We start from the raw sequence: 25,935 nt of genomic DNA, 5'->3' as shown, positions 1-25,935 counted from the left end.
TGCATTCTTTAATACTCACTCTACGACTTAAATCCGAAGATATGAACGATCGTCCCAGAACACAATGAAAAGTAAAGCAACAGAGATAATGATTAATGCAGTCAGACAAATAAAACAAAAGGTACTTAAATGACACCTATAACATTTACAACGACAAAAAGCCTCGAAACATTTACAACAGCTTGACTGAAAACAGATCCAGCAACCATGACAACAGCAGACGTTAAATACCAAACCGGAAGTACAAGTCAATATATATCGAAAAACGATACAACAGCCAAATACAATTCCAAAGAAAGACAAAGCAGGACGATTTAAGTCTAAAAAAGCGAAATATCCGCAAACTACAGCAAGTCCGATCGAACCATATCCTGAAAACAGATGCATGAACAGGAGCCGACAAAGATGCTGGTCATCTAATGTTTTCTTTCGTCGCCTTGGAATTAAATTGTAAAACACAAAAGACAAAAATAATATTGATTCAATTCCTATAGCGACAGTAACAGTCGCCAAACTCGCCTTCAACGCTGCTTCATAGATAAGTTTCTCTGCAATGTTACAAACAAAAGTAGTATCAGTGTGATTCTTCATGTTGTCAAGGATAGCAATACTGGATTTGCTAAGAACACGTTTTATATCGGGCACATGCGCAGCCAAATCTATTCTGATATCGGCTTCTTTGCGTAAATTACTTCCCCTTGTGTCACCACATTTAATGATACTACTTTCAACGGTAAGGCTGACAATAGCTGCAACAATTATTTTTACGTAAGCTCTTCGCACCAATGCACCAGCAATGGCACCGAGGGCAGCTACTAACAAAGCTGTTTTGAGTCCTACTTCTTTACAATCTATTATCAAAATATTGATCAAATCAATAAAGCAAATCCGGGAGCAAGTTTTGGTGTCTGCTTGATGACTGACGCTCTTTCCGGTCAAAATAAAGTTGATTGCATGCTCACAATTATTTGATGATATCTCATACATTCTCTCACCAATTCTTTCGCTGAGACGATTAAAAGCTTCCTCAATTTCATCTTTTGTCTTTGGATAGTTCTCCTTTTCAACTAAATACACACCCTGTTTAAAATCAAAAATATCGTTTGTATCGTTTTCTCCAATGAAGATCGTCTGCTGTATAAATTTTCCAATACCATGACTACTCTCCGTCCCTATTTCAGCAGATGTTGTGTAATGCCCAATGGTGACCGCATCTACCCCATCAGATACCGGAGAGATTGCCAACACAACAAGATGGTGGAAGTAGCCACCTGTTCGTTTAAGTTTAATATGAGACAACAATTTGACCCTCGTTCGAAACTCCTTGTAGCTACTTAGTTGATTTGGAATTTTCCCCTGACAAATATTTTCTTTACTTTCCGTTGTTGTGTTATCATCGTGATTAACAATCTACAATAATAAACAAGACGTATTTTACACTACATTTTGGCGAGTGTTCTATTTTCAAAAAAATTGTCTTAAATGATATTTTCAATATCAACGGAAATGTCGAGGAGAGTGATTGCTGCTGTCTTATAATAGAACTCATGACATGAATATGTGGTCATTTTAATAAATTTCCTGTTACAAAACTTTGAATTTTTCGAAAAACTAAGGATTTTCTTATTCCAGGCATAGATTACCTTAGCCGTATTTGGCACAACTTTTTGGAATTTTGGATCCTCAATGCTCTTCAACTTTGTACTTGTTTGGCTTTATAAATATTTTGTTATGAGCGTCACTGATGAGTCTTATGTCAAACGCGCGTCTGGCGTAGTTAATTATAATCCTGGTATATTTGATAACTATCATGTACTATACAGATTCAGTTAAAAACGTAAACTTAAATAAACTGCGATGACATGGGCATATTTTTTCAAGTATATTTGTAGACAGTTTCGTAGTTATAATAGTAAAAAAAAATCATGAAAATATACAACACAACAGCATTTCATTCTAGTAATTGTAGCATAAAGTAAAACGAGTCTCAAAAATACTGAACTCTGAGGAAAATTCAAAAAGGAAAATCCCTAATTAAATGGCAAAATCAAACGCTCAAACACATCAAACGAATGAATACCAACTGTCATTTTCCTGACTTGGTACAGGCATTTTCTTATGTAGAAAATGGTGGATTGAACATGGTTTTATAACTAACTAAACCTCTCACTTACAGCAGTCAACATTGTGTTATAAGTATGACAGTCGGATCAAATTCCATTATATTGACAACGATGCGTGAACAATATTAACAGACACAGTAGTATCCGATGTAAAAATGTAAAAAATAGGGATACATGCAGCAGTCAATATAGTGTTGTCATCTTAATCATTATAAAACAAACAAATGTAACAAAGAAGCACTAAAAGGCATGCATTAAATTAAGCAACTTCGTTTTGCTTTTCTATTATACGATTTTATTTATCTATGCAAAATTCAACCATAATGGGTCGAAAGATTGTATTGGGACCGAATCCTTTCCTTGATGACATACACATGGTCAGATTAACATAAACTCTGATGTAGAATCGCGCGTTTGTTTTTTATTACTTATTCGTGTTAGGTATTCATGACGTTCAATACGCATAATACCATACAATTGTAAATTAAAAGTAAGGTTAGGGGAGGATACGGTCCTTACAAACATGTTAACCCCCGCTACATTCCTTAAGCGTCTGTCCAAACCAAGGAACATGTCATTTCGATTTTGTCGTTGATTTCTGTTTGCCTTATTTGTTTGTATTTATAATGATAGAATAAATCAGTCCGATTATTTTCTCTAATTGTTTCCCATTATATCAGCCCGCTAACATTCAGAGATAACTGTTCTGTGTGTGTTGATCATTGTTGACGGACGGACAGTCATCCCTATCGTATGAATTGTTGTCTATATGGCAATCACACAACATCTTTTTATTTCTAAATATATCAAAGGTTAAATGAAAATTTTCATGTCATGTCATTACAAGGTGTATATACATGTATGTTTATATGTATAATATATGTGTGAATCGTAGAGGCCATTGTCAAAACAGTAAACCAAGGTAACAATTGGATGCATAGGACATTCTCGCTTTGTACTGAATAAAAATATCGTTTTCTAAAATGTTAGTAAAAAATTAAATCATATAAACTTACGGGTGTTGTATCAGACAACCTATTATCCGCCATCACAAACTTTTAGTTGTTGAAACACAAATACTATTGAATTAATGTTATGGTTCAAGTGCACGTATTTACCACAAGGATATGAAATGATCAGATATATAACTATGTAATATTATTTATGATGGATTGTCCAAATACGATATTGAAGGACTGTATAAGAATATTCAAGTATTCAAGTATTACATATTATATGAAGGTGTGCATTTTTAGGCAGAAAACATATCTAATAGTGACAATTTCGTTAATCTGCAGTCGGTTTTGTCCGTAGTATTTGATGCGTGGTGGGATATAAATGTCATATATGCCCATTATAAATCTTCTGTCTTCTCTAAAAAAAACCTCAAAAAACTCAAAAATGAGACAATCACAAAGTTTAATTATATTGGAATAATTCTTATATCATATGCATATCTATAAATACTTGAATTGGATTGGTCAATTAGAATTTTTCTCTTGGTTTACACTTCGATAAACCATATTTCCGAAACTACTTTCGTAATCTATTCATGCTCGATACACATTCTTGCAGGGATATTGGGATTTTCAGCAAGTTGAGATTATAAAACAATTGCATAACAGTTGTTTCTATTCTAATGCATATATACCCCCCCCCCCCCCAAAAAAAAAATGCAATAAAGCTTCGAAAATGTATAAAAATAAAATTTAAATAAAATTCCGGGAAATTTCACGTATGATTTGGCGAATTTACGTCATGGCAAAACACGACGTCATACGATTGAAAACTTTCAGACGGAAGATTAGTTCGTTACTTGTACGCTTCATATTCGGGTAGTATCTAATTAAAATGAAGTTTTTGAGGTAGGTGCTATTTCATTTTAGATTCTGTTGCGTTTATCGCACATTTAAGTTTCTTTAGAAGGTCAAGATGGCGGCGTACTCCTTAGTTACGACATGCCATTTTGTTTCTGATGGTACATATAGTAGCCATTAAAGTAAAAATGTAAATTAGTAATCGTGTATGTTTGGCTGAAGAATTATAAGGATTAAACACATTTTTTCTAGAGGTTATTGATGTGTAAACCGGGGCGATTAACTCACAAACTGAATAAAAGTCCGAAGGACTTTTATGTCAAGTTTGTGAGTTATAGACCCGGTTTACACATCAATAACCTCTAGAAAAAATGTGTTTAATCCTATACTAACCAATTTTTATTTTGATGAGCTGTGTTTTCTCCTGTATCACTCTATCAAATTATAGTTCTTCAATGGATCTATTTCAACGCTAATTTTCAAAAGAGTATAGGCTCCAATGTCAGCACATTTTCTAGATGTTGTCAAAACTAAACGATTCAGTGAATTTCTATATCTCAAAGCTCCAAGAAAATCTTGACCGACATCTACGATCCAAATTGTTCAGTAACTAAAATATTTACTTATATATATATATATATAGACACACTTTTTCAGGAACATGGGTTGCAGCCAGATTTATCAAAGATAAAAACTGTAATAGATTATGATGGAAAAAATAACGAAACCCTCCGTTAAAACATAAGAAAATGCATCAATTAATAGTTATATCTTATGAATTCAAAATGTAATACTCCAAAAAAGGAGCTATTTTGTATTGTATTACTAGTTATGTCACAACTATTCTAAGTACAATATGCAGTATTTCTACCAGTTTGATAAAAAGTCTTTAATTTTAAAGTCAGGCATATTTTAAATTGTTTTTACACACACACAAAAAAAAAAGTCAGATTGCTAATAAAAAGACATTATTCTTGGATTTCAAATCATTGATTATAAAAACAAATCACGAAATAATTTACTGCATGCAGATATGTGCACTTTCTTGTAAATCATTATCGATGAATATACAAAACAACAAAGTTACATTTCACTTAGTTATGTAAGAATAAAACAGGACATTCGCACTCGACAGACGATTCAAATAACTTCCGGTGATGACTAGCAAGATGTAATTCAACGTAACTTAACATTTTCTCTAAGTTCACGACCACAGTACATAAATCTATGTAGGCCGACACAACCTCGTCAAAACAATTCGTGTAAAGTATCACCGAACTAGATACGTTTTTTCGCGACGGCGAGCCCTGACATGTTTCGATACTTTTCCTCTAAAACAAATTATCGAAACATAAGCACAATCGCAAAAATCTGAACCTGGTTCACTATTGATTCTGTGATCTTTTTATTTACATATCGAATATATGTGTTTTTGTTGTTTTCTATGTACCAATCTGATGAGTTAAACCTTTTTAACTGCTTTTTATAGTTTGTGATTATGTTGTATTGTTACACTACTGTCCCAGGTTAGGGAAGGTACCAAAAGTATCGATGTAACTATGTTGACGCAAATGTTCTTAATGACTAATGCTTTGTTACATTGTTTTTTTTTCATAGTGATTACGAAGACATTACAATACTAGTATTGACTGCTGTTCCCTAATTTTGACAGTGTGTCTTTTTGTTTTGTTCACGCATCTTTGTCAATATAATGAGTTGTATGCGACTGTCATACAATTTAGAGGTTTATCTACCTATAAAACTAGGTTCAATCCACCATTTTCTACATGAGAAAATGCCTGTACCAAGTCAGGAATATGGCAGTTGTTATCCATCTGTTTGATGTGTATGAGCTTTTGATTTTGCCATTTGATTAGAGACTTTCCTTTTTGAATTTTCCTCGGAGTTCAGTATATTTGAGATTTTACTTTTCATCAAGATTCATAGATTCTTTTAACAATAAAATTGAAAATGGAAATGGGGAATGTGTCAAAGAGACAACAACCCGACCAAATAAAAATATGTTTACATTGTATGATACTAGTATAAAAATTGTTTATATGAATAATTTCAGAAGTCCATAACTACCATAGCTTATAATGAACTTTGGATAATATGGTAGAATCTCTTTTTATAAATCTTGATTGTTGGGTTTGTTTCTATGTTTCTTTTTTATGCGTTGCTTCGTTTGTTCTTTGTGTTGTTTCTTTTTACATGCTCTTGTATTCACGTCTATATCTTTTATGATTTTTTAATGGAAATAAGACGACGTTCAGTGTAGAGGATGTAAGCAATTATATGCAACCGTACGGCCTTCAACAATGAGAAAACCAATTACCCTATTGTCGGCTTAAAAATGCCATAACATGAAAAGTATAAACAATTCAATCTAAAAACTAACGGCCTAATTAATTAATAACAAGAATGTGTCCAAAGTACACGGGTACCCCATCCGCACTATTATTTTCTATGTTCAATGGACCGTGAAAATGTGGAAAAATCTCTAATTTGGCATTACAATTAGAAAGAGCATGTCGTAGGGAACATGTGTACTTAGTTTCAAGTAGATCGGACTTCAACTTCATCAAAAATTACCTCAACCAAAACAAAAAATTTAACCTGAAGCGGGACAGCCTGACGGAATAATGAACGGAAGAACAGACGATCGAATGGAAGAACAGACGAATGAACGAACAGATGGACGCACAGACCAGAAAACATAATGACCATAAATGAGACATAAAAAAATGAACGAACAACAATTATGTTACACAGCAACAAACGACAACTACTGAATTACAGACTCCTGACTTGAGACAGGCATGCACATGCAGAATGTGACGAAGTTATTAAGTTCAGTTGAAGGCATCAATCCTCCCCTAACATGGGACAGTGGTGTAACAGACTCAGTTCAACATAAGAACAAACTATAAAAATCAGTTGAAAAAGGCTTAACTCGTCAGATGGATATAAATAGTAATTCATAAAACAAACACACAGAGTGGACGTAGGCGGGTCGTGTAGCATTCCACCTCAACATCAACAACCTTGTTAGATGAACGCGCACCTTACTTAAATTGTTTTTAAGTGATCATGTTGACGGTTTCATTACTTGATATGTATAAGATGTCCAGGTATTAATTTGGAAAGAACAACTGAATACAAAAAAATCCATTTCTTTTTTTTATTTTCAGTTTTTAATTCCAGATTAGAAAGTTTAACTACTTGTACTATATGTGTTGAAAAACAACAAAACGAAAGAAAAACACATTTAAAACATGAAATCGGTATCTGTTTTATATTTTATAGCTACAAATGTATATAGTATATAATTTAAAAGCTGACACAAAACCAAAGCCTATAACAAATATTAAGCATACATGTTAAGGATTTGTTTTCTCTCAATCCATTTATGACTTTCGGACAGCGTTATACTACTGTTGCCTTTATGAACCCCTCCATGAGTACATGTAGATGCATAAATATCTTCCAAAAGTTCTAACACAACGAAACGTGTTATATCTTATTCGATTTCTAGTAATCATATGGTATGTCGGAAATGATTTTCTGCTATTTATTTAGATAAAGGAATATTTGTAGTTAAAATGCTCCCAATTTATTTTATTTTACACATTTTATTCTGGCTTATGACTTTTACCATGAACATATAACAAATCATGGTTTACATATATAATAGTTCAGAAACCATTTGGTTATTGTAAAATTATCTCACATTTCAATGATGAAATGAATAGACTTTTTGTGTGTTAAATCTTCTGTTACACAGTACTACAAATACGTTACAAAATCTACTGTTCCCTTTAAATATTCCTGAACCGTTTATCACATTGTTTGGATGAAATTATAGTTATGTATTTGGTTTTTAACATATTGAAGTACGATGTAGCAATGAAGACCGTACTTTGAACTATAATAGTTTACTCTTATATATTGTGACTTGAAAAGAGAGTTGTATCATTGACACTCATACCACATCTCTTATATCTATAAACATAAGAAATGTTAAATACACATTGTTTGGATTCAATATTATTCCTAGGATACCCATTTTCGTGGAATTCATGGCTATGGACAACCTTGAATTTGAATGTCCATTACAGCACACATTTTCTATTGGCTTATGCAATCTATGGATTTTGATATGAGCGTCACTGATGAGTCTTTATGTAGACGAAACGCGCGTCTGGCGTACTAAATAATAATCCTGGTACCTTTGATAACTATTATGCTTAACTTGGCCACGAAATCAAATTGCCATGCTATTACAATTTTTCCTCAATCATCGAACATTTGTATCCAAGAAAATAAATTAATCCACAGTAATAAAATAATTAAGACTGAACTAAACTGCTTTTAGTTTAAACTATAGGGGTAGTTGCAGATAAGGATCAGTTACTGTAAGGCCTTAAACAATGAGCAAACTACCTTTTTGAAAATCATTTACTTTCATAATTTCTTAAAAAAATAATCGAAGTTGTGTTAGGCAATAATTTAGTACACAAATAAATCTTTTTTTTTAGGAAACCTACTTTGTAAGTATATTAACATATTTTGAAAACCGAAAAATAAGATCACAAGGATGCTTCATCAGAATCATAACTTGACTGCCAGACAACCATCACAAATTCAATGCATTTAAATATTACGTAATTTTTCAATAAAATGCATTATTTCTTCATGACAAGATTTCAACAACGCCTCGGCAGCATACAAATAACTAAAATCTAACGCCAAGGTAATAGCAAGGACGTGTAAAATAAGAATTGAATGTTCCTTTAATGTACCTTTATGTATTTGTCAAAGGACACGCATTCTCTGTGTAAAGAGCTTCCATGCTTCATACAAAATTTGTTTCTTTCAACGATTTAAATGCTAATTAGAATTAAAAAAGAACCAGACAATCCTTTAAATAATCAAAAATTAAATATTATTCGCATATTACTTACTGTAGAAACTTTAGTATTGATAGGGGCCAGTTATTGTGGAATGTGAAAACATTCTTGGTTCGATTTTTTTTTTCAATTTATGTTTTTAAAATAAACATATTCGTACTCGATGGAAAATATGTAATTTAGAATTGTAACTGAATGGACTTTTGAAATCGTATGAAATGATCTTGGAGTATAGATTATAGGTACTGCCGTTGTTTATCAGCTTACTTAGGTGTTATAGTCATGGTCATGTTTATTGTATTTGTATATTTTTAATTTTGACCTGTTAAATCCTTTTTAGGTAATTTGTTTATACTCCTGTCTTACATTTTGCCTATGAATTTTGCCCATTGATTGTCTATATGCAATTGTGTTTCAATTTTATTTGTTTTATAGAGATTTAGATTAAAGCATGGTGTTAACTGCTGTACTCCAATTTTACTCTTTTTTTTAAATATCTATAACGTCTGTTTGTTTTGCTCACGCAATGAATGTTCCTCTGGTATCTTTTGTCCATCTTTTGTTGTCCATATGATACAATTATATGTCACTATCATACAATACTAAGTGAGAGATTTATCTAGCTATAAAAAGAGGTTTAATTCATTGTTTTCTACAGAAGGAAATATATGTACTAAGTCAGGAATATGATAGATATTTTCCAAGCAGTTTTAATATTGACTTTTCGTTTTGAATTTTCCTTAGAATTCAGTATTTTTTGTTATTTTACTTTTTTCGGCACTCATTGAACAAAAACACTTTCAGAGAACATTTTTATCTAGATTACACACACTTAAAAGCAAGGAATGATATACACAGCAATATATACAATTTAGAAATTCTACTAACATTTGTTTAATAGTTTTTCATACAAGAAGTTAATGAGTATTATGAAATTCATTAAATATTTGAAATGCTCACATTTCAATTTAACAAAAAAAGACAACCAGATAAACAAGTTTGTTTGATCATGTCATATGTATCCCCCTTTGACAAGACATCAGGAAATTTCAAACAGTCTTTACTCTAATTTTTCAGATGATTTTTTTCAAAGAAACACGTTTTCAAGCTAAAAAATATTTGCTATTGATGTTAGCTTCATATAGTTATATCAGTATACTTAAAAATACCAACATAAAGACCTGACCATAAACTACAGAAAACATGGAAATTACGGCGAAAGTGAGCACCACAAGCTATACACATTGTTTAATTTCCTGCAAAACCAATCAATATGTTGCATATTACTTATCACAAGGATTTCATTATTTTAGACATAACAGTTATCAAAGGTACCAGGATTATAATTTAGTACGCCAGACGCGCGTTTCGTCTACATAAGACTCAGCAGTGACGCTCATATCAAAATATTTATAAAGCCAAACAAGTAAAAAGTTGAAGAGCATTGAGGATCCAAAAGTCCAAAAAGTTGTGCCAAATACGGCTAAGGTTATCTATGCCTGGGATAAAAACATAAAACACATAACATTAAGGTGGTTTCAACCAAACACACTCCAAGTCATAAGCCCAGTATTGCGATCAGCAACTACAGGAGATCTTTTATAAGATATTAATTTTACTTCTATGTGTCTAATGTTTCCGGGTCCTATACTTGCAGATATCTTTTTATCAATTGAAAAGGGATTAATATGTCAGACGAGTTTGAGCTAACGCAAAAGCCTAAAATTATTTACAGTAAATGTATTGTATTCAAATAATTCTGATAAGTTCTATTTCAAAATAATCGTTCTTTTTTTAAATACAATGCTTATGTTCTAAAACGTTAAACCCCTATCGCTCTTCCTTTCTTCAGCCCTCACATAGCGACCTAAACCCGTTGTTCAGCTTTACTATTCATCCCAGAAAACAATAACAACTAAACATGCACCAACTAGAAAAATTACTGAAGATAGAAAAATAAAACAAATGGTGCTGAAATAACATTTATAGCATTCATACTGACAACTGGCTTTGTAACATTTACAACAGCTTGATTTATAACAGTTCCAGCAGCCATCACAACAGCAGACGTTAAAAATCATCCCTGCAATACAAGTCAATATATATCGAAAAACAATACAACAGCCAAATACAATTCCAAAGAAAGATAACGCAGGACGATTAAAGTCTAAAAATGCGAAATATCCACAAACTGCAGCAATTCCTATAGAGCCATATCCTGCAAAAAGTTGAACAACATCCGACATAGCTGTTCATCGTCCAATGTTTTCTTCCGTCTCCTTGGAATTAGATTGTTAAATACAAAAGACAAGAATAATATAGTTTCTATTCCTGTAGCGTAGCAATAGTTACCAAACACGTCGTCAATGCTGCTTCATAAATAAGTTTCTCTGCAATCTTACAAACAAAATTCGTATCAGTGTGATTCTTCATGTCGTCAAGGATAGCAATACTTGTGTTTTTAAAAGCATCATTGATATCGGGCAAATGAGCAGCTAAGTCTATTCTGATGCTCGCTTCGTTGCGTAAATTACTTCCCCTTTTGTCCCCACATTTGATAATGCTACTTTCGACGGTAAGGCTAACAATAGCACCAATAATTACTTACATAAGCTCTACGCACCAACGAAACAGCATTGGCACCGAGGGCAGCTACTAACAAAGCTGTTTTAAGCCCTACCTGTTTATAGTCTATTTTAAAACTGTTGAACAAATCATTAAAACATGTATAGGAGCCAGCTTTAGAGTCTGTTTGATGACTGCCAGAATCTTCAAAACATGTATTGCAGCCAGTTTCAGAGTCTATTTGATTGCTGACACTTTTTCCGGTTAATATTTGGTTAATAACATGTTCACAATTGTTCGATATTAAATCATACTTTCTCTCTCCAATTCTCTCGCTGAGACGATTAAAAGCTTTCTCGATTTCGCACGTTTGATTTGGATGTTTCTCCGGGTTAACGAAGAATACACCGTTCTTAAAGTCTAAAATAGCATGTGTACGTGTATCTTTGTCGTTTGTTTCTGTATCTTTGTCCTTTACTGCCATAAAGAACGTCTGCTGTACAAATTTACCGATGCCTTCACAAGTTGCCAACGCGATTACAGGCGAGATTGTGTATTGTCCGATGGTGACAGCGTCTATCCCGTTAGTTTCTTTAGAGATTGCCAACACCACGAAATGATGATAATAATTACGACAGGCACTTTTTCGTTTCACTTTTATATGACACAACGGTTTTCACTGAAGTCGGAAATCATCATAATTTTTAAGTTTATTTTTATCTTCTTCTTGGCTAGAATTTTCGGTATTTACCTCTTGAGCCCTGATATTCTTTCTGGTTAACATACAGCTTATTGCATGCTCACAATTGTCTGTCAATATATCATTCTACCCAATTCTCTCGCTAAGACGATTAAAAGCTTCTTCAATTTATTTTGTTGTACTTAGACAGTTCTCATGTTTAACTAAGTACACACCCTGTTCAAAGTCTAAAATAACATGTATACGTGTATGTTTGTCATTTTCCTTTATATCAAGAAAGTGTGCTGTACAAATTTAGCGATATTTCCCAACTCTCCATCCCAATTTCAGCCGGATGTGTGTAGTGTCCAATGGTGACAGCGTCTATCCCGTCTGATACTTCAGCGATGGCAAACACCACGAAATGGTGGAAGTCGCCACTTTCTCGTTTTAGTTCCACTTTTATATGAGACAACGGTTTACACTTACATCGGAAATCATCATAATTTTTCAGTTCGATAGTGTCATCTTCAACTTGAGAACAGATCTACAAAATTAAAAAACGAAATTATCACTTGAATTTTGATGAGTGTTAAAATTCCAATCTTGCCTTCAAATACCTTATGAATATAAAAAGAAATGATAGGCAAATGTCGAAAAATGGGGAATTCTGGTGTCTAATAATATATATATAACTGCCGATGTCGAAACGTTTAACCGTAAACAAAGGACAGACATGTAAACAACTGCATGAGTTAACAACGAGAAACACCCATATAGGATGTTAAAAAATGCATCGTGGGTTCATCAATCTACATCTTTTGTTTTGTTTTAGCTTGAAATAGCTTTATTTCAATTACCATAATATTCCAAAGTATGTAAATAGTTATCAAAGGTACCAGGATTATGTAAAATATTTTCTGACTACAGAGGCGGATTTAGGGGGGGGGGGGGGGGGGGCTTTTAAGAAAGAAAATTGGTTGGTTATATAGGGAATCACTGAAGCGTGACGGGAGCGGGCCCCTGCTTAGGCAGCCAGTGGGCCCCCACTTATGAAAATTTCTAGATACACCACTGCACTACACATGTTTTGTATTACTTTTATTATGATTTACATGTCATGTCAAATATATTACATATGGTTTTATTTTTCTTGTTTCTCATTGGTTTATTTAGACTCGTGTTTTCCAAGATATATTTTGTATTTCTCTCTCTCTCACTATTTTGACATATTGACTCGACGTTACTATAAATACTTTTAGAAATGATATAGACTCCATGTTACTTAAAATAATTACATCGAGTCAATATCATTTCCAATAATAGTAAGATCGAGTCAAAATCATTCCCAAAAATAGTAACATGCAGTCAATATCATTTCCAAAAATAGTAACATCGAGTCAACATCATTTCCAAAAATAGTGACATCGGGTCAATATCATTTCCAAATATAGTAACATCGAGTCAATATCATTTCCAAAATTAGTAACATCGGCTTAATATCATTTCCAAAAATAGTGACATCGGGTCAATATCATTTCCAAATATAGTAACAGCGAGTCAATATCATTTCCGAATATAATAGCATCGAATCGATACCATGTTCGAACTTACACTTGTACATGTGTGATATATAAATTTAGGCATTTCACTCAGTAAATACATTATATATGGGCCTGTTAGATTTTATTCCACTGCATGCTGATTTTGATAGCGAAATCAACATTTGATTGGTTGAAACTATCCCACGTGATTTCGAACAAAACTTCATATTCCCCTCTGAACGTCGGGATTGGCTTTTTTTTACCCGCGGTTAATGTTTTAAAACGTTTTGAACGAATTTTTTTAGAGATAGACTAGTAATTATGTTTTTAAAGATATAAAAACAAACAGAAGAGAACAAATAATTAATGTTTAATCAGTAATGAGTAGTATTGTGTATGTTGACGATGTGTTAAGTAATAAAAAAAAAAAACGGATAAGAATTCTGAAAACTGAATCATGTAAATCAATAGCTTATGTCAAGAAGTAAAAAAAAATATAAAGGCAGTGGAATAAAACATTCATTCTCCGTAGCTTTGGGAGATATGAAGATTTGTTAACCCTCGAAAAATCATATTTTCCTCGGGCAAAGCCCTCGTGAAATAAGATTTGTCTTGGGTGAACAAATCTTCATATCTCCCTCAGACACGGGAAATAAATGAATATTATTCCATATTGATAAAATATTAGTAGGTTTTTCTATATGAATTGGATCTTGAATAAATAAGCATATTCACCTGCAGAAAAAGGATATTCACCGCGCAAAACGTCGCGTGCTTTTACTTGTATAATTTTGATAAAAAAACGTTTGATGTACAATTAGTTTTGGTAAATATTTTCCATTACATTCATTTCTTTCGGAATATGGAATAAAACATTTACTGTCTTTTGCTTCGGTAAATATGTGGTTTAATTGACTTTTGCCGTTTGCCTCAGTGAATATCAGTTTTTCAAAAGTCAATAAAACCACACATTTACCTCATCAAAAGACAGTAACTGTATAATATTGCACGTCGGATTTTGTCCTGGGTCGATATAATACGAAAAGTTTCACATATAACGTTTTGACCATATAACCAAAATTCCATAATTAATAAATAAATATATATAATATTTATATATATATAGTGGTGTACAAAAAAAATATTGACACCTTGTGTTTGTGGCATAACATCTTGACCACAAGTTTATCGTTTTCTGTTTAGTATTAAATTATATTAAGATCCATTTTGTTACATCTCGTGATCAATTTTATTTGGCAATCGCCAATGGCAGTCAGCAGGGTTTAAGAACATCAGTTGTTCGACCTGTTAGTCAAATGCGTTTTGTTTAAATATACTTTCTCACTTTTTTGGTCTTTTGGAAAATGTTGTTTGTGCTGTATTTAGACCCTTCTACAACGAAATTTGTTTTACATGCACACGTAAAAAAATTGCTTTTTTATCCAACGCAATCATAGGTTTGAACGTAGTTTTCAATTTAGACTCGTAGACTCGTATACATGTATATAGTATATATATATACAACTCGTCTAAATATATATATATATATATGAGTCTAAAAGATTGTGTAACAATACCGATAAATAGATGGAAAACAAAACACTAAAAAGTGTTGAATATCAAAGATGATATTCAACACTTTTTAGTGTTTTGTTTTCCATCTATTTATCGGTATTGTTACACAATCTTTTAGACTCATATCATTTTTCCTGTTTGTGTAGTATTGTCAATTTTGATGATCCAATACCTATTAAGTTTACAGGTTGGTAGATTCTTATAGACTCTATATATGTATGTGTAGTCAACTTTGATCGTATGGCAATGAGACTACTATAACACTGTGTACTATAACACTGTGTTATAGTAGTCTCTGTATGGCAGGAGTATTTGGTAATACAACAAAACCAAACACTAGAAACGAAAGATTTTCTTTATAATAAAACATTTTCGCAATTTAAAATGTAAGGAAAACATTCCGTAATTGTTTGTTCTTTATTTAAAAACACTTACTAATAGATTTACTAAACAACTTACCGCATTATAAAACGTCGTGGTTTTACTGTCTGCCATCGTTCTGATTAAAATCCAGATCTATCGGAGTAACTCGTCGTCTTAGAAAAATATGTATAAAAACCAGTTGAAAAAGGCTCAACTCGTCAGATGGATATAAATAGTAATTCATCAAACAAAAACAGAGTGGACGTAGGCGGGTCTTATAGTACATACACCTCAATATCAACAACCTTGTCAGATGAACGCGCACCTTAATTAAAAAAAATGAAAGTGATCATGTTAACGGTTTAATTACTTGCTAGGTATGCGATGTTCAGGTACTACTTTCGAATGAACAACTGAATACAATAAAAAATCCATTTCTTTTTTAAAATTTTCAGTTTTTAATTCCAGATAAAACAGAAAATTTAGCTGCTAGTACCAGTTGTTTTGAACAAACAACAAAACAGTAGTATTTGAAGGCAAAACACATAAAAAAAACATGAAATCGGTAGGTTTTATATTTTAATATATATAATCAATCTGACACAAAACCACAGCCTTTAACAAATGATAAGCATAACCCTCCATTACAAGCTGAGGTGTACATATCTTCCATAATTTTCAACACACTGTAACGTGTTTAATCTTATTCCATTTTTATGTTCTATTTCTAGTTATGTATGCATGAAATGATTTTTCTGCTATTTATTTTTTTAGTTAAAAATACTCCAAATATATTTTATTTCAGACATTTTTATTGTGTTTATGAATTTCACCATGAACATATAACAAATCATGGTTTACATATAATGTACAGAAAACATTTGTTTTTTTGTATAATTATCTCACATTTCAATGATGAAATGAATGACTATTTGTGTGTTAAATTTTCTGTCACCCAGTTCTACTAATACATTACAAACTCTATTGTTCCCTTTACATATTCCTTAACCGTTTATCACATTGTTTGGATGGAAGAATAGTACATATTTAGTTTTAATTTACATATTGAAGTACAATGTAGCAATGAAGACCGTACTTTGACCTATAATGGTTTACTTTTATATATTGTGACTTTGGTGGAGAATTGTCTCATTGGCACTCATACCACATCTTCTTATACCTATAAACATAAGAAAAGTTAAATTCACATGTGTGGATTCAATATTATTCCTTACATACCATTTTCGTAGAACTCATGGTTATAGGCAACCTTGAATTTGAATGTCCAATAAAGCACACATTTTCTATTTCACTAGGCAAGTCATTTTTGTCTACTAGTATATGTGTAAAATTCAAATTCTAAAAAAGATTTTAAAAAATTTACCTATCATCACACTAGGCTTTAAGGGTAAGGATCAGTCACTGTAAGGCCTTAAACAATGAGCAAACTACCTTTTTGAAAATCACTTACTTTCATGATTTCTTTAAAAAATAATCGAAGTTGTGTTAGGTCACATTTTATAACACAAATAAATCATTTTTTAAGGAAGCCTACAATGTATATATATTAAAACAAATTAAAAACAAACAAAAAAGGATCACAAGGATGTTTCATCAGAATCATAACTTGACTGCCAGACAACCATTACAGTGCATTCAAATATTACGTAATTTTTCAATAAAATGAATTATTTCTCCATGACAAAATTTCAACAACGCCTAGGCAGCATACAAAAAAAACTTCATTTAACGCCAAGGTAATAGCAAAGACATGTAAAGTAAGAACTAAATGTACCTTTATATATTTGTTAAAGGCAAGCATTCACTTTGTAAAGAGCTTCCATGCTTCATACAAAATTTGTTTCTTTCAACGATTTAAATGCCAATTAAAATTTAAAAAGAACCAGACAATCCTTTAAATAATCAGAAATTAAATATTATTCGCATATTATTTACTATAGAAACTTTGGTATTGATAGGGGTCAATTTTTGTGGAATGTGAAAACAAACTTGGTTCGATCGTTTTTTTCCAATTTATGTTTTTTAAATAGACATATTCGCACTCGATGGCAAATATGTAATTTATGCCTCGTTCACACGTACGTTTAATTAGAATTGAATTCGAATCGAATTCGCTAATCGCGTTCACACACTCTTCTTTTTTAATTCGAATTGATTCGCAATAGCTAATTCGAATTATCCAATTTGCATTAGAAATACGTTTTTGTTAATTCGAATTAAAAGCTAACGTCGTTAGGACAGTAAAGCGAATTTGACGCGCATTCCAATTCGAATTAGAATTTACGCTAGGACTTTAAACGTTTCGAATGCGAATTAAACTAATTCGAATTAGTTAATGCGAACGAATTCGAATTACGTGTGAACTCAATATTAGTATTGTAACTGAATGGACTTATGAAATCGTATGAAATGGTCTTGGAGTATAGATTCTAGGTACTGTCGTTATATATCATCTTACTTAGGTGCTATAGTCATGGTCATGTTTATTGTATTTGTATATTTTTAATTTTGACTGTTAAATCCTTTTGAGGTAATTTGTTGTATTCATACACTTTGCAATTGTTTTATTGTGCTATGCTCAAGTTTGTAATCCTGTCGTACATTTTGCCTATGAACTTTGCCCATTGATTGTCTATATGCAATTTTGTTTTAATGTTATTTGTTTTTATAGAGATTAAGGTTAAAGCACAGTGTAAACTGCTGTACTCCAATTTTCACTCTATAACGTCTGTTTGTTTTGCTCATGCAATGAATGTCCCTCTGGTATCTTTTGTCCATCTTTTGTTGTCCATATTATACAATTATATGTCACTATCATACAATACTAAGTGAGAGATTTAGCTAGCTAGCTATAAAAAGAGGTTTAATTCATTGTTTTCTACAGAAGGAAATATATGTACTAAGTCAGGAATATGATAAATATTTTCCATGCCGTTTGAGTATTGACTTTCCGTTTTGAATTTTCCTAACAATTCAGTATTTTTGTTATTTTACTTTTTTCGGCACTCGTTGAACAAAAACACTTTCAGAGAACATTTTTATCTAGATTACACACACTTAGAGACAAAAGCAAGGAATGATATAAACAGCAATATAATATACAATTTAGAAATTTTACAAACATTTGTTTAATAGTTTATCATTCAAGAAGTTAATGAGTATTATGAAATTCATTAAATGTTTGGTATGCTCACATTTTAATTTAACTTCCATGTCTTTTTTTGTTAACCAGATATACAAGTTTGTTTTATCATGTCATATGTATCCCCCTTTGACAAGACATCAGGAAAATTCAAACAGTCTTTACTCTAATTTTTCAGATGATTTTTTTCAAAGAAACACGTTTTCAAGCTAAAAAGTTTTGTTATTGATGTTAGCTTCATATAGTTATATCAGTATACTTAAAAAACCCAACATAAAGACCTGACCATAAACTGCAGAAAACATGGAAATTACGGTGAAAGTGAGCACCACACGCTATACAAATTGTTAAATTTCCTGCAAAACAAATCAATATGTTGCATATTACTCACCACAAGGATTTCATTGTTTAGACATAAAACACATAACATTCAGGTGGTTTCAAACAAACACACTCCAAGTCATAAGCCCAGTATTTCGATCACCAACTACAGGAGATCTTTTATAAGATATTAATTCTACTTCTATGTGTCTAATGTTACCGGGTTCTATACTTGCAGATATATTTTTATCAATTGAAAAGGGATTAATAATTCAGCCGAGTTTTAGCTAACGCAAAAGCCTAAAATTATTTACAGTAAATGTATTTGTATTCAAATAATTCTGATAAGATCTATTTCAAAATAATCTTTTTTTTTTTAAAATACAATGCTTATGTCCTAAAAGGTTGGACCCCTATCGCTCTTCCTTTCTTCAAACCTCATATAGCGACCTAAGCCCGTTGTTCAGTTTTACTAATCATCCCAGAAAACAATAATAACTAAAAATGCACCAACTAGAAAAATTACTGAAGATAGAAAAATAAAACAAACGGTGCTGAAATAACATTTATAGCATCTACATTGACAACTGGCCTCGTAACATTTACAACAGCTTGATTTATAACAGTCCCAGCAACACTTATGAAAGCAGACGGAAAAAATCATCCCTGCAATACAAGTCAATATATATCGAAATACAATACAACAGCCAAATACAATTCCAAAGAAAGACAATGCAGGACGATTAAAGTCTAAAAATGCGAAATATCCACAAACTACAGCAATTCCTATAGAGCCATATCCTGCAAATAGTTGCAGGAACAACATCCGACATAGATATTTAGCTTCCAAAGTTTTATTTCGTCTCCTTGAAATTAAATTGTTAAATACGAAAGACAAAAATACAATAGTTTCTATTCCTGTGGCGAAAGCAACAGTCGCCAAACACGTCGTCATAGCTGCTTCATAGATAAGTTTCTCTGCAATTTTACAAACAAAATTTGTATCAGTGTGATTCTTCACGTCTTCAAGGATAGCGATACTTGTGTTTTTTAAAGCACCATTGATATCGGGCAAATAAGAAGCCAAGTCTATTCTGATATCCGCTTCTTTGCGTAAATTACTTCCCCTTTTGTCTCCGCATTTAAGGATGCTACTTTCCACGGTAAGGCTGACAATAGCTGCAATAATTACCCTTACATAAGCTCGACGCACCAACGAACCAGCAACTGCACCAAGGGCAGCTACTAATAAAGCAGTTTTGAATCCTACTTCTTTACAATCTATTATCAAAATGTTGAACATATCATTAAAACATTTCCTCGAGAAAGTGATGGAGTCTGCGTCTGTTTGATCACTGACGCTCTCTCCGGTAAAAATATGGTTAATTACATGCTCACAATTGTTTGATAATAATTCGTACTTTCTCTCACCAATTCTACTGTTTAGACGATTAAAAGCTTCCTCAAATTTTTCTCCACTTGGATAGTTTTTATTCGTAACTAGATACAAACCCTCAACAAAGTCGAAATTTTTGTGTGTAACTTTTTCTCCGATAAAGACCGTCTGCTGTATAAATTTACCGATGCCATCACAACTTTCCATCCCAATTTCACCCGAGCTTGTGTATTCTCCGATGGTGACAGCATCTATAGCATTATCTACTTCAGAGATTGACGACACCACGAAATGGTGGAAGTAGCCACCTTTTCGTTTCACTTGTAAATGAGACATCGGTTTACACTTACACTTACGTCTGAAATCATCATAATTTTCCAGTTTAACTAGACCATTTAAAATATATCTAATTGCATGCTCACAATTATTTGATGATATATCATACTTTCTCTCACCAATTCTCTCGATGAGACGATTAGAAGCTTCTGCAATTTCTTTTCCTGTACTTGGATAGTTCTCCTTTTTAACTAAGAATACATCCTGCTCAAAGTTTAAAATAGCATGTTTAAGTGTTTGTTTTTTGATTTCGTCCATCAAAAACGTCTGCTGTACAAATTTACAGTCGCCATTACAATTCTCAATCCCAGTTTTAGACGAGCCTGTGCATTGTCCGATGGTTACAGCATCTATCCAATCAGATACTTCAGAAATTGCCAACACCACGAAATGGTGTAAGTAGCCACCTTCTCGTTCTACTTGTATATGAGACAACGGTTTACACTTACGTCGAAAATCATCATAATTTTCTAGTTTGATTAGATGATTTTCCTTTTGATCACTGACACTCTTTCTGGTTAAAATATAACTAATTGCATGCTCACAATTATTTGATGATACATCATACTTTCCCTCGCCTATCTTCTCGCTGAGACGATTAGAAGCTTTCTCAATGTCTTTTCTTGTACTTCGGTAGTTCTCCTGTTTAACTAAGTATACACCCTGCGTAAAGTTTAAAATAGCATGTTTAAGTGTTTGTTTGTCGATTTCTTCCATCAAAAACATATGCTGTACAAATTTACAGTCGCCATTACAATTCTCAATCCCATTTTTAGCCGAGCCTGTGCATTGTCCGATGGTTACAGCATCTATCCCATCAGATACTTCAGTAATTGCCAACACCACGAAATGATGAAAGTAGTCACCTTCTCGTCTCACTCTTATATGAGACAACGGTTTTTTTTTACACTTACATCGGAAATCATTATAATTTTCCAGTTTATTTGGATCTTTTTTCTGGCTAGGAGTTTCTGTATTTTTCTCTTTTAATTCTAAACTTTCAGTATCATCTTCAGCGTGACTAAAGCTCTACAAAATTAAAAAAAAATTTGTTTTTACAGTGATATTTTATGAGTGTTATATTACCAATATTGTGTTGAATTTTATTATGAATATTAACGGAGATGATAGACAAATGTCGAAAGGAAAAAAGTTCTGAAGTCGTAACTATAGAGCTACATGTATATATATATATATATATAAAAATATTAAAATTCAAAGGAAAAAATATTGAAAAAATAATTGACAAAATTCCATGTCATCGGCAAATAAATATTTTTTTAATTATAGAAAGCAATTCTGAAGCACTTCCGAAAATCGAAAAGCCCTCATTATTTACAGCATAACACTCCAGGATTTCAACTTTTCTCATTGGAGTATGCAAGTTATTCATGACATTTCATAAGCATGCTGGTGTTAAAATGTGAAAAACGTCAGTTTATCTGAATCTGATTTACGTAAAAAGACCTCCATAAAATGCCGGCTCCTTACACTTAAGAGAACCATTGTAACTTTTCGAGGATGAGGTGGTCTATTTAAAGGCAAACTTACTGCTTTTAGTTTCCGAGGGCAGTGCCAGTCTAAATTCAACGCATTGCAACCCCTTTGTAGAACCTACTTATTAGAGTTATGTTGATTTTTTCTCGTCCTGAATTGGGTGAAACATTTGCCGCTCGACCCAAACAAATAAAAATTAAAAAAAATATCATGTATATAAAATAATTCCCCAATGTGTTATAGCACTATAACCATCTCCTTACTTTGGATAGGTACATAAATAATGTGGCGAGTTTAAACATTATTAGCGAGTCATTGACACTACCTTTAATTTGGCTCTGCCATTTGAAAGTGCGCAGTTTCTTGACTGTTGTGGAATATACGTTTCACAGATGATATGGGTTATGTTCCTGATGTCGTAACTACAATCCGGTTCCTTCTGTGCGAATTTTACCTACCGAATTAGACTATTTACTTGTATTGTAATAACATGGGCAGCATGACCAGTTGCAACATGTGGAGCAGGATATGCTTACCCTTCTGGAGTGCCTGATATTACACTTGTTTTAGGTGGGGTCTGTGTTGCTTTGTCTTTAGTTTTCTATGTTGTGTTTTGTGTACTATTATTTGTGTGTATATTTTTTTTCTTTTTTAGTCATGGCAGTGTCAGTTTAATTTTGATCTATGAGTTTGACTGTCCTTCTGCTATCTTTCGCCCCTCGCGAGGTCAATAAGCAATGCAAAACTTTCAAATAAAAAGGAAATACTGTCAGAAATACAGACTGGTTTGTTAATTTGTCAAATAAATAAATAAAAGGAGAAAAATAAAGGCATGATGTTGTGCAATTAAAAAAAAGAAAATTAAAACATTGACATGCTGTATGGCTGCCGATGACGAAACGTTCAACCGTAAATCAAGGACAGATATGTAAACAACTGCATGGTGTCATCGTACAGCCTTAACCCTTTCACGTTCCGCCAAATTGGACGTAAACTTATGGAAAGACACTACCAAAGTTCAATCGCTTATAGCCGCAATGAAGTTCACACAAAGGTCGTTTTGGGTCCATTTGAGAGATAATTGATAAAATATTTCAAAATAATAACATATCAGAATTTTTTTCTTTTGAAGTCACGTGTTATCTGTCCAAAAGTCACGTGACTTGCGGGAAAAAAATGAAAAAATACAAAATTCTAGCGAAAAAGGTCGTGTGGAGACTTTTTTTTCTGGCTAAAAGGATATAGTTTTGGTGTCAAAGCAATGGCCTAAGTCTCATAGAAACAGAAAAGTTGCCATTATGGTATAGTTGGAGGAAATACCTGTTATATGCCTTCCATAAGTTGATGCCCGCAACATGCAAAATATCGGATTTCAGCCGTTTTTTCGACCAAAATCTTATCCTTGACACAAATTTTAGGCTAAATTGTGTTTATTCAAGCTGCACATAGAATTTTGACTTTAAAAGTAAAGATTCAATGAATTACCAATAATAAATTTGGTGTTTCGGGCCTATGATGTTTTAGTATCAGGGGGGTTGCAACTAGGACACACATTCTTTAAAAACATACAAACGTTGTTTTTAATTTGAGTTTTGTATGTATTCATGACTCTCTTTTTAAAATTGAAAGTAAAGTTAAGTTAAGTTAAGTTACACAAGTTATGTTAAGTCAAGTTAAGTTAAGTTAAGTTAAGTTACACAAGTTATGTTAAGTTACATTTAATATAGACTAGTAATTCATTTTTTCATCTCCGGCTTTGAGGTCCGAACATGCAATATTCCTGCTGTGGGCTAGTACAGCTTCCCACTGAACCACTGGAGTTCCAGTTAAAACTATCGAAATACTGAATCAGCCTGTTTTCGTTTAGAAATTAAGTCTCGATATATATAACACATAATTGTTGTAAATCCCATTATTTCGAGCAAATATAGGATGATATCATACTTTAGTCTGCCATTTTTTCTAAACTTTTACCGGTTCCTTAATTTCAACAAAAGTGTTTTCGGCATTTCCATAACCAGGCACTTCAGAAACAATGTTCTGTTACATCTATTTCAACTTCGAAAAAAATATCATGACTTTTTTTTTCTTTTTTGTCTCTTTTTCAATTAATTTGGTAAGAACTTACCACAAATTGAGAGTGCATTTCAAGTTAATGATTGCGTTGGTACACTTTAAATCACTTTTTTAACTTAAGTACAAGTTAAAATCCAACTATGAATAGTTTCCCTCAAAAATACACGGCGAAGTTAATAAAAAAAGAGTTATATTGCCCCAAAAATCAACAGTATATTTTCCCATACTCTACGAAAATATTGTGTTCAAATTTAATTAAAAACCCGGTTTTTACAGGAGAAAATGTTGTTTGTTAGGGGCGATTTGATACCAAACCGTACTCGGAAGAAGTCTAAGGCACCATGAATCACACAACTGTGATACAGGGGATTGATTTGAGCTCTCAACCACTTCTGTACGTCAACAAATGACAAAGATTCAATACTTTACGCAACTCGCAAGTTGCCCAAAAACATAGCCCATCGGTACCAGAGTACCGATGGGAACGTGAAGGGGTTAAACGAGTAATACCCATATCGAACGCCCGCCAAACAAAAAAATGCAGAGCAGATTCATCTATCTGCATCTTTATTTTAAGCTGGAAAATGACCATTTTATTCAGAAGTATGTAAATTATTCTCTTGTTTTACTTTTATTATTATTGACAATGTCATGTCAAATACATTACATATGTTTTCATTTTTCTTGTACATGTATCTCATTGGTTTATTTTTTTCCAAGATATATTTTGTATTTCAGTTTTTTTCACTATTTCCAAAAATAGTAATATCGAGTTAATATCCTTTCCAAAAAAAGTAACATCGAGTCAACATCATTTCCGAAAATAGTTACATCGGGTCGATATAATTTTCAAATTTACCGTTATTCATGTGTAATATCAAGGAATTGTATATTTAAATATAAAAAAAAGGTTTTTGAAATAAAACATTTTCGAAATTCAAAATGTGAGGAAAACTTTCCCTAGTTGTTTGTTCTTTAAAAAAACACTTACTAATAGATTTATTGAACAACTTACCCTATAAGCAATATTCGAATACCCCACGACCGCATTACTCTCCGCCATCGTTTTGATTAAAATCCAGATCTCACGGAATTACTCGTCGTCTTAGAAAAATATTCATTGTTCCAAAATCAAGGTCCTTGATTGACAGCATGACCTGATATATACTCACAAAACAATACACTACGATTTGTAACAAAAAAAACCCCTATTTCTTGCAGTAGAATGAGCATAACAATATCAGACATCTATATTTTCTAGGTCTGCAATCGGTCTGCGATCAAACTTTAAACACAAATACTAATGTAGTATGGAATGTTACGGTTCAAGTTCAAGCATTTACAAAAGGGATTATGTGACTGACATGGCATACCAATCTTTAGAAATTAAAGGTAGTAAACTGAACCTCAGAAATTACCGTCCTAGGCTATTACTATTTCTGTCTTGTCTTGGCATGATTTTTACATCTACTTTGAACACTAGATTATGTGATTATTTCGATAAGTATTCTATTTTACTAGAATATCAAGTCGGTTTCAGACATGGATATTCCACTACTGATAATTC

At 32.4% G+C, this 25,935-nt stretch overlaps 1 protein-coding gene across 2 annotated transcripts; it reads right to left on the bottom strand.

The window, feature by feature from the left end:
* LOC134711563 (uncharacterized) lies at nt 1–3,287 on the bottom strand. Of its 2 annotated transcripts, XM_063572220.1 has the most exons (3): nt 3,219–3,268; nt 3,140–3,184; nt 1–1,410 (listed from the first exon to the last, which is right to left on the bottom strand). In XM_063572220.1, exons 2-3 carry the CDS (start codon nt 3,170–3,172, stop codon nt 28–30), a joined length of 1,416 nt encoding a protein of 471 aa, XP_063428290.1. In that variant the 5' UTR covers nt 3,173–3,184; nt 3,219–3,268; the 3' UTR covers nt 1–27. The 2 variants fall into 2 exon arrangements, with proteins under 2 accessions (XP_063428290.1, XP_063428289.1); XM_063572219.1 differs by having other exon boundaries at nt 3,140–3,287.
* Nucleotides 3,288–25,935: the final 22,648 nt, after the last annotated feature.

The sequence above is a fragment of the Mytilus trossulus genome, chromosome 3 (assembly GCF_036588685.1).
Source record: "Mytilus trossulus isolate FHL-02 chromosome 3, PNRI_Mtr1.1.1.hap1, whole genome shotgun sequence".
NCBI classification, from domain to species: domain Eukaryota; kingdom Metazoa; phylum Mollusca; class Bivalvia; order Mytilida; family Mytilidae; genus Mytilus; species Mytilus trossulus.
This window is presented reverse-complemented; position numbering and strand designations above follow the sequence as displayed.

Coding starts and splice junctions, on each gene's coding strand:
- LOC134711563 (XM_063572219.1), bottom strand. CDS start 3,172: ATGGCGGATAATAGGTTGTCTGATACAACACCC. Junction 1,411..3,139: donor GGTTGTCTGATACAACACCC/GTAAGTTTATAT, acceptor TTATTATTGTAG/ATTGTTAATCACGATGATAA.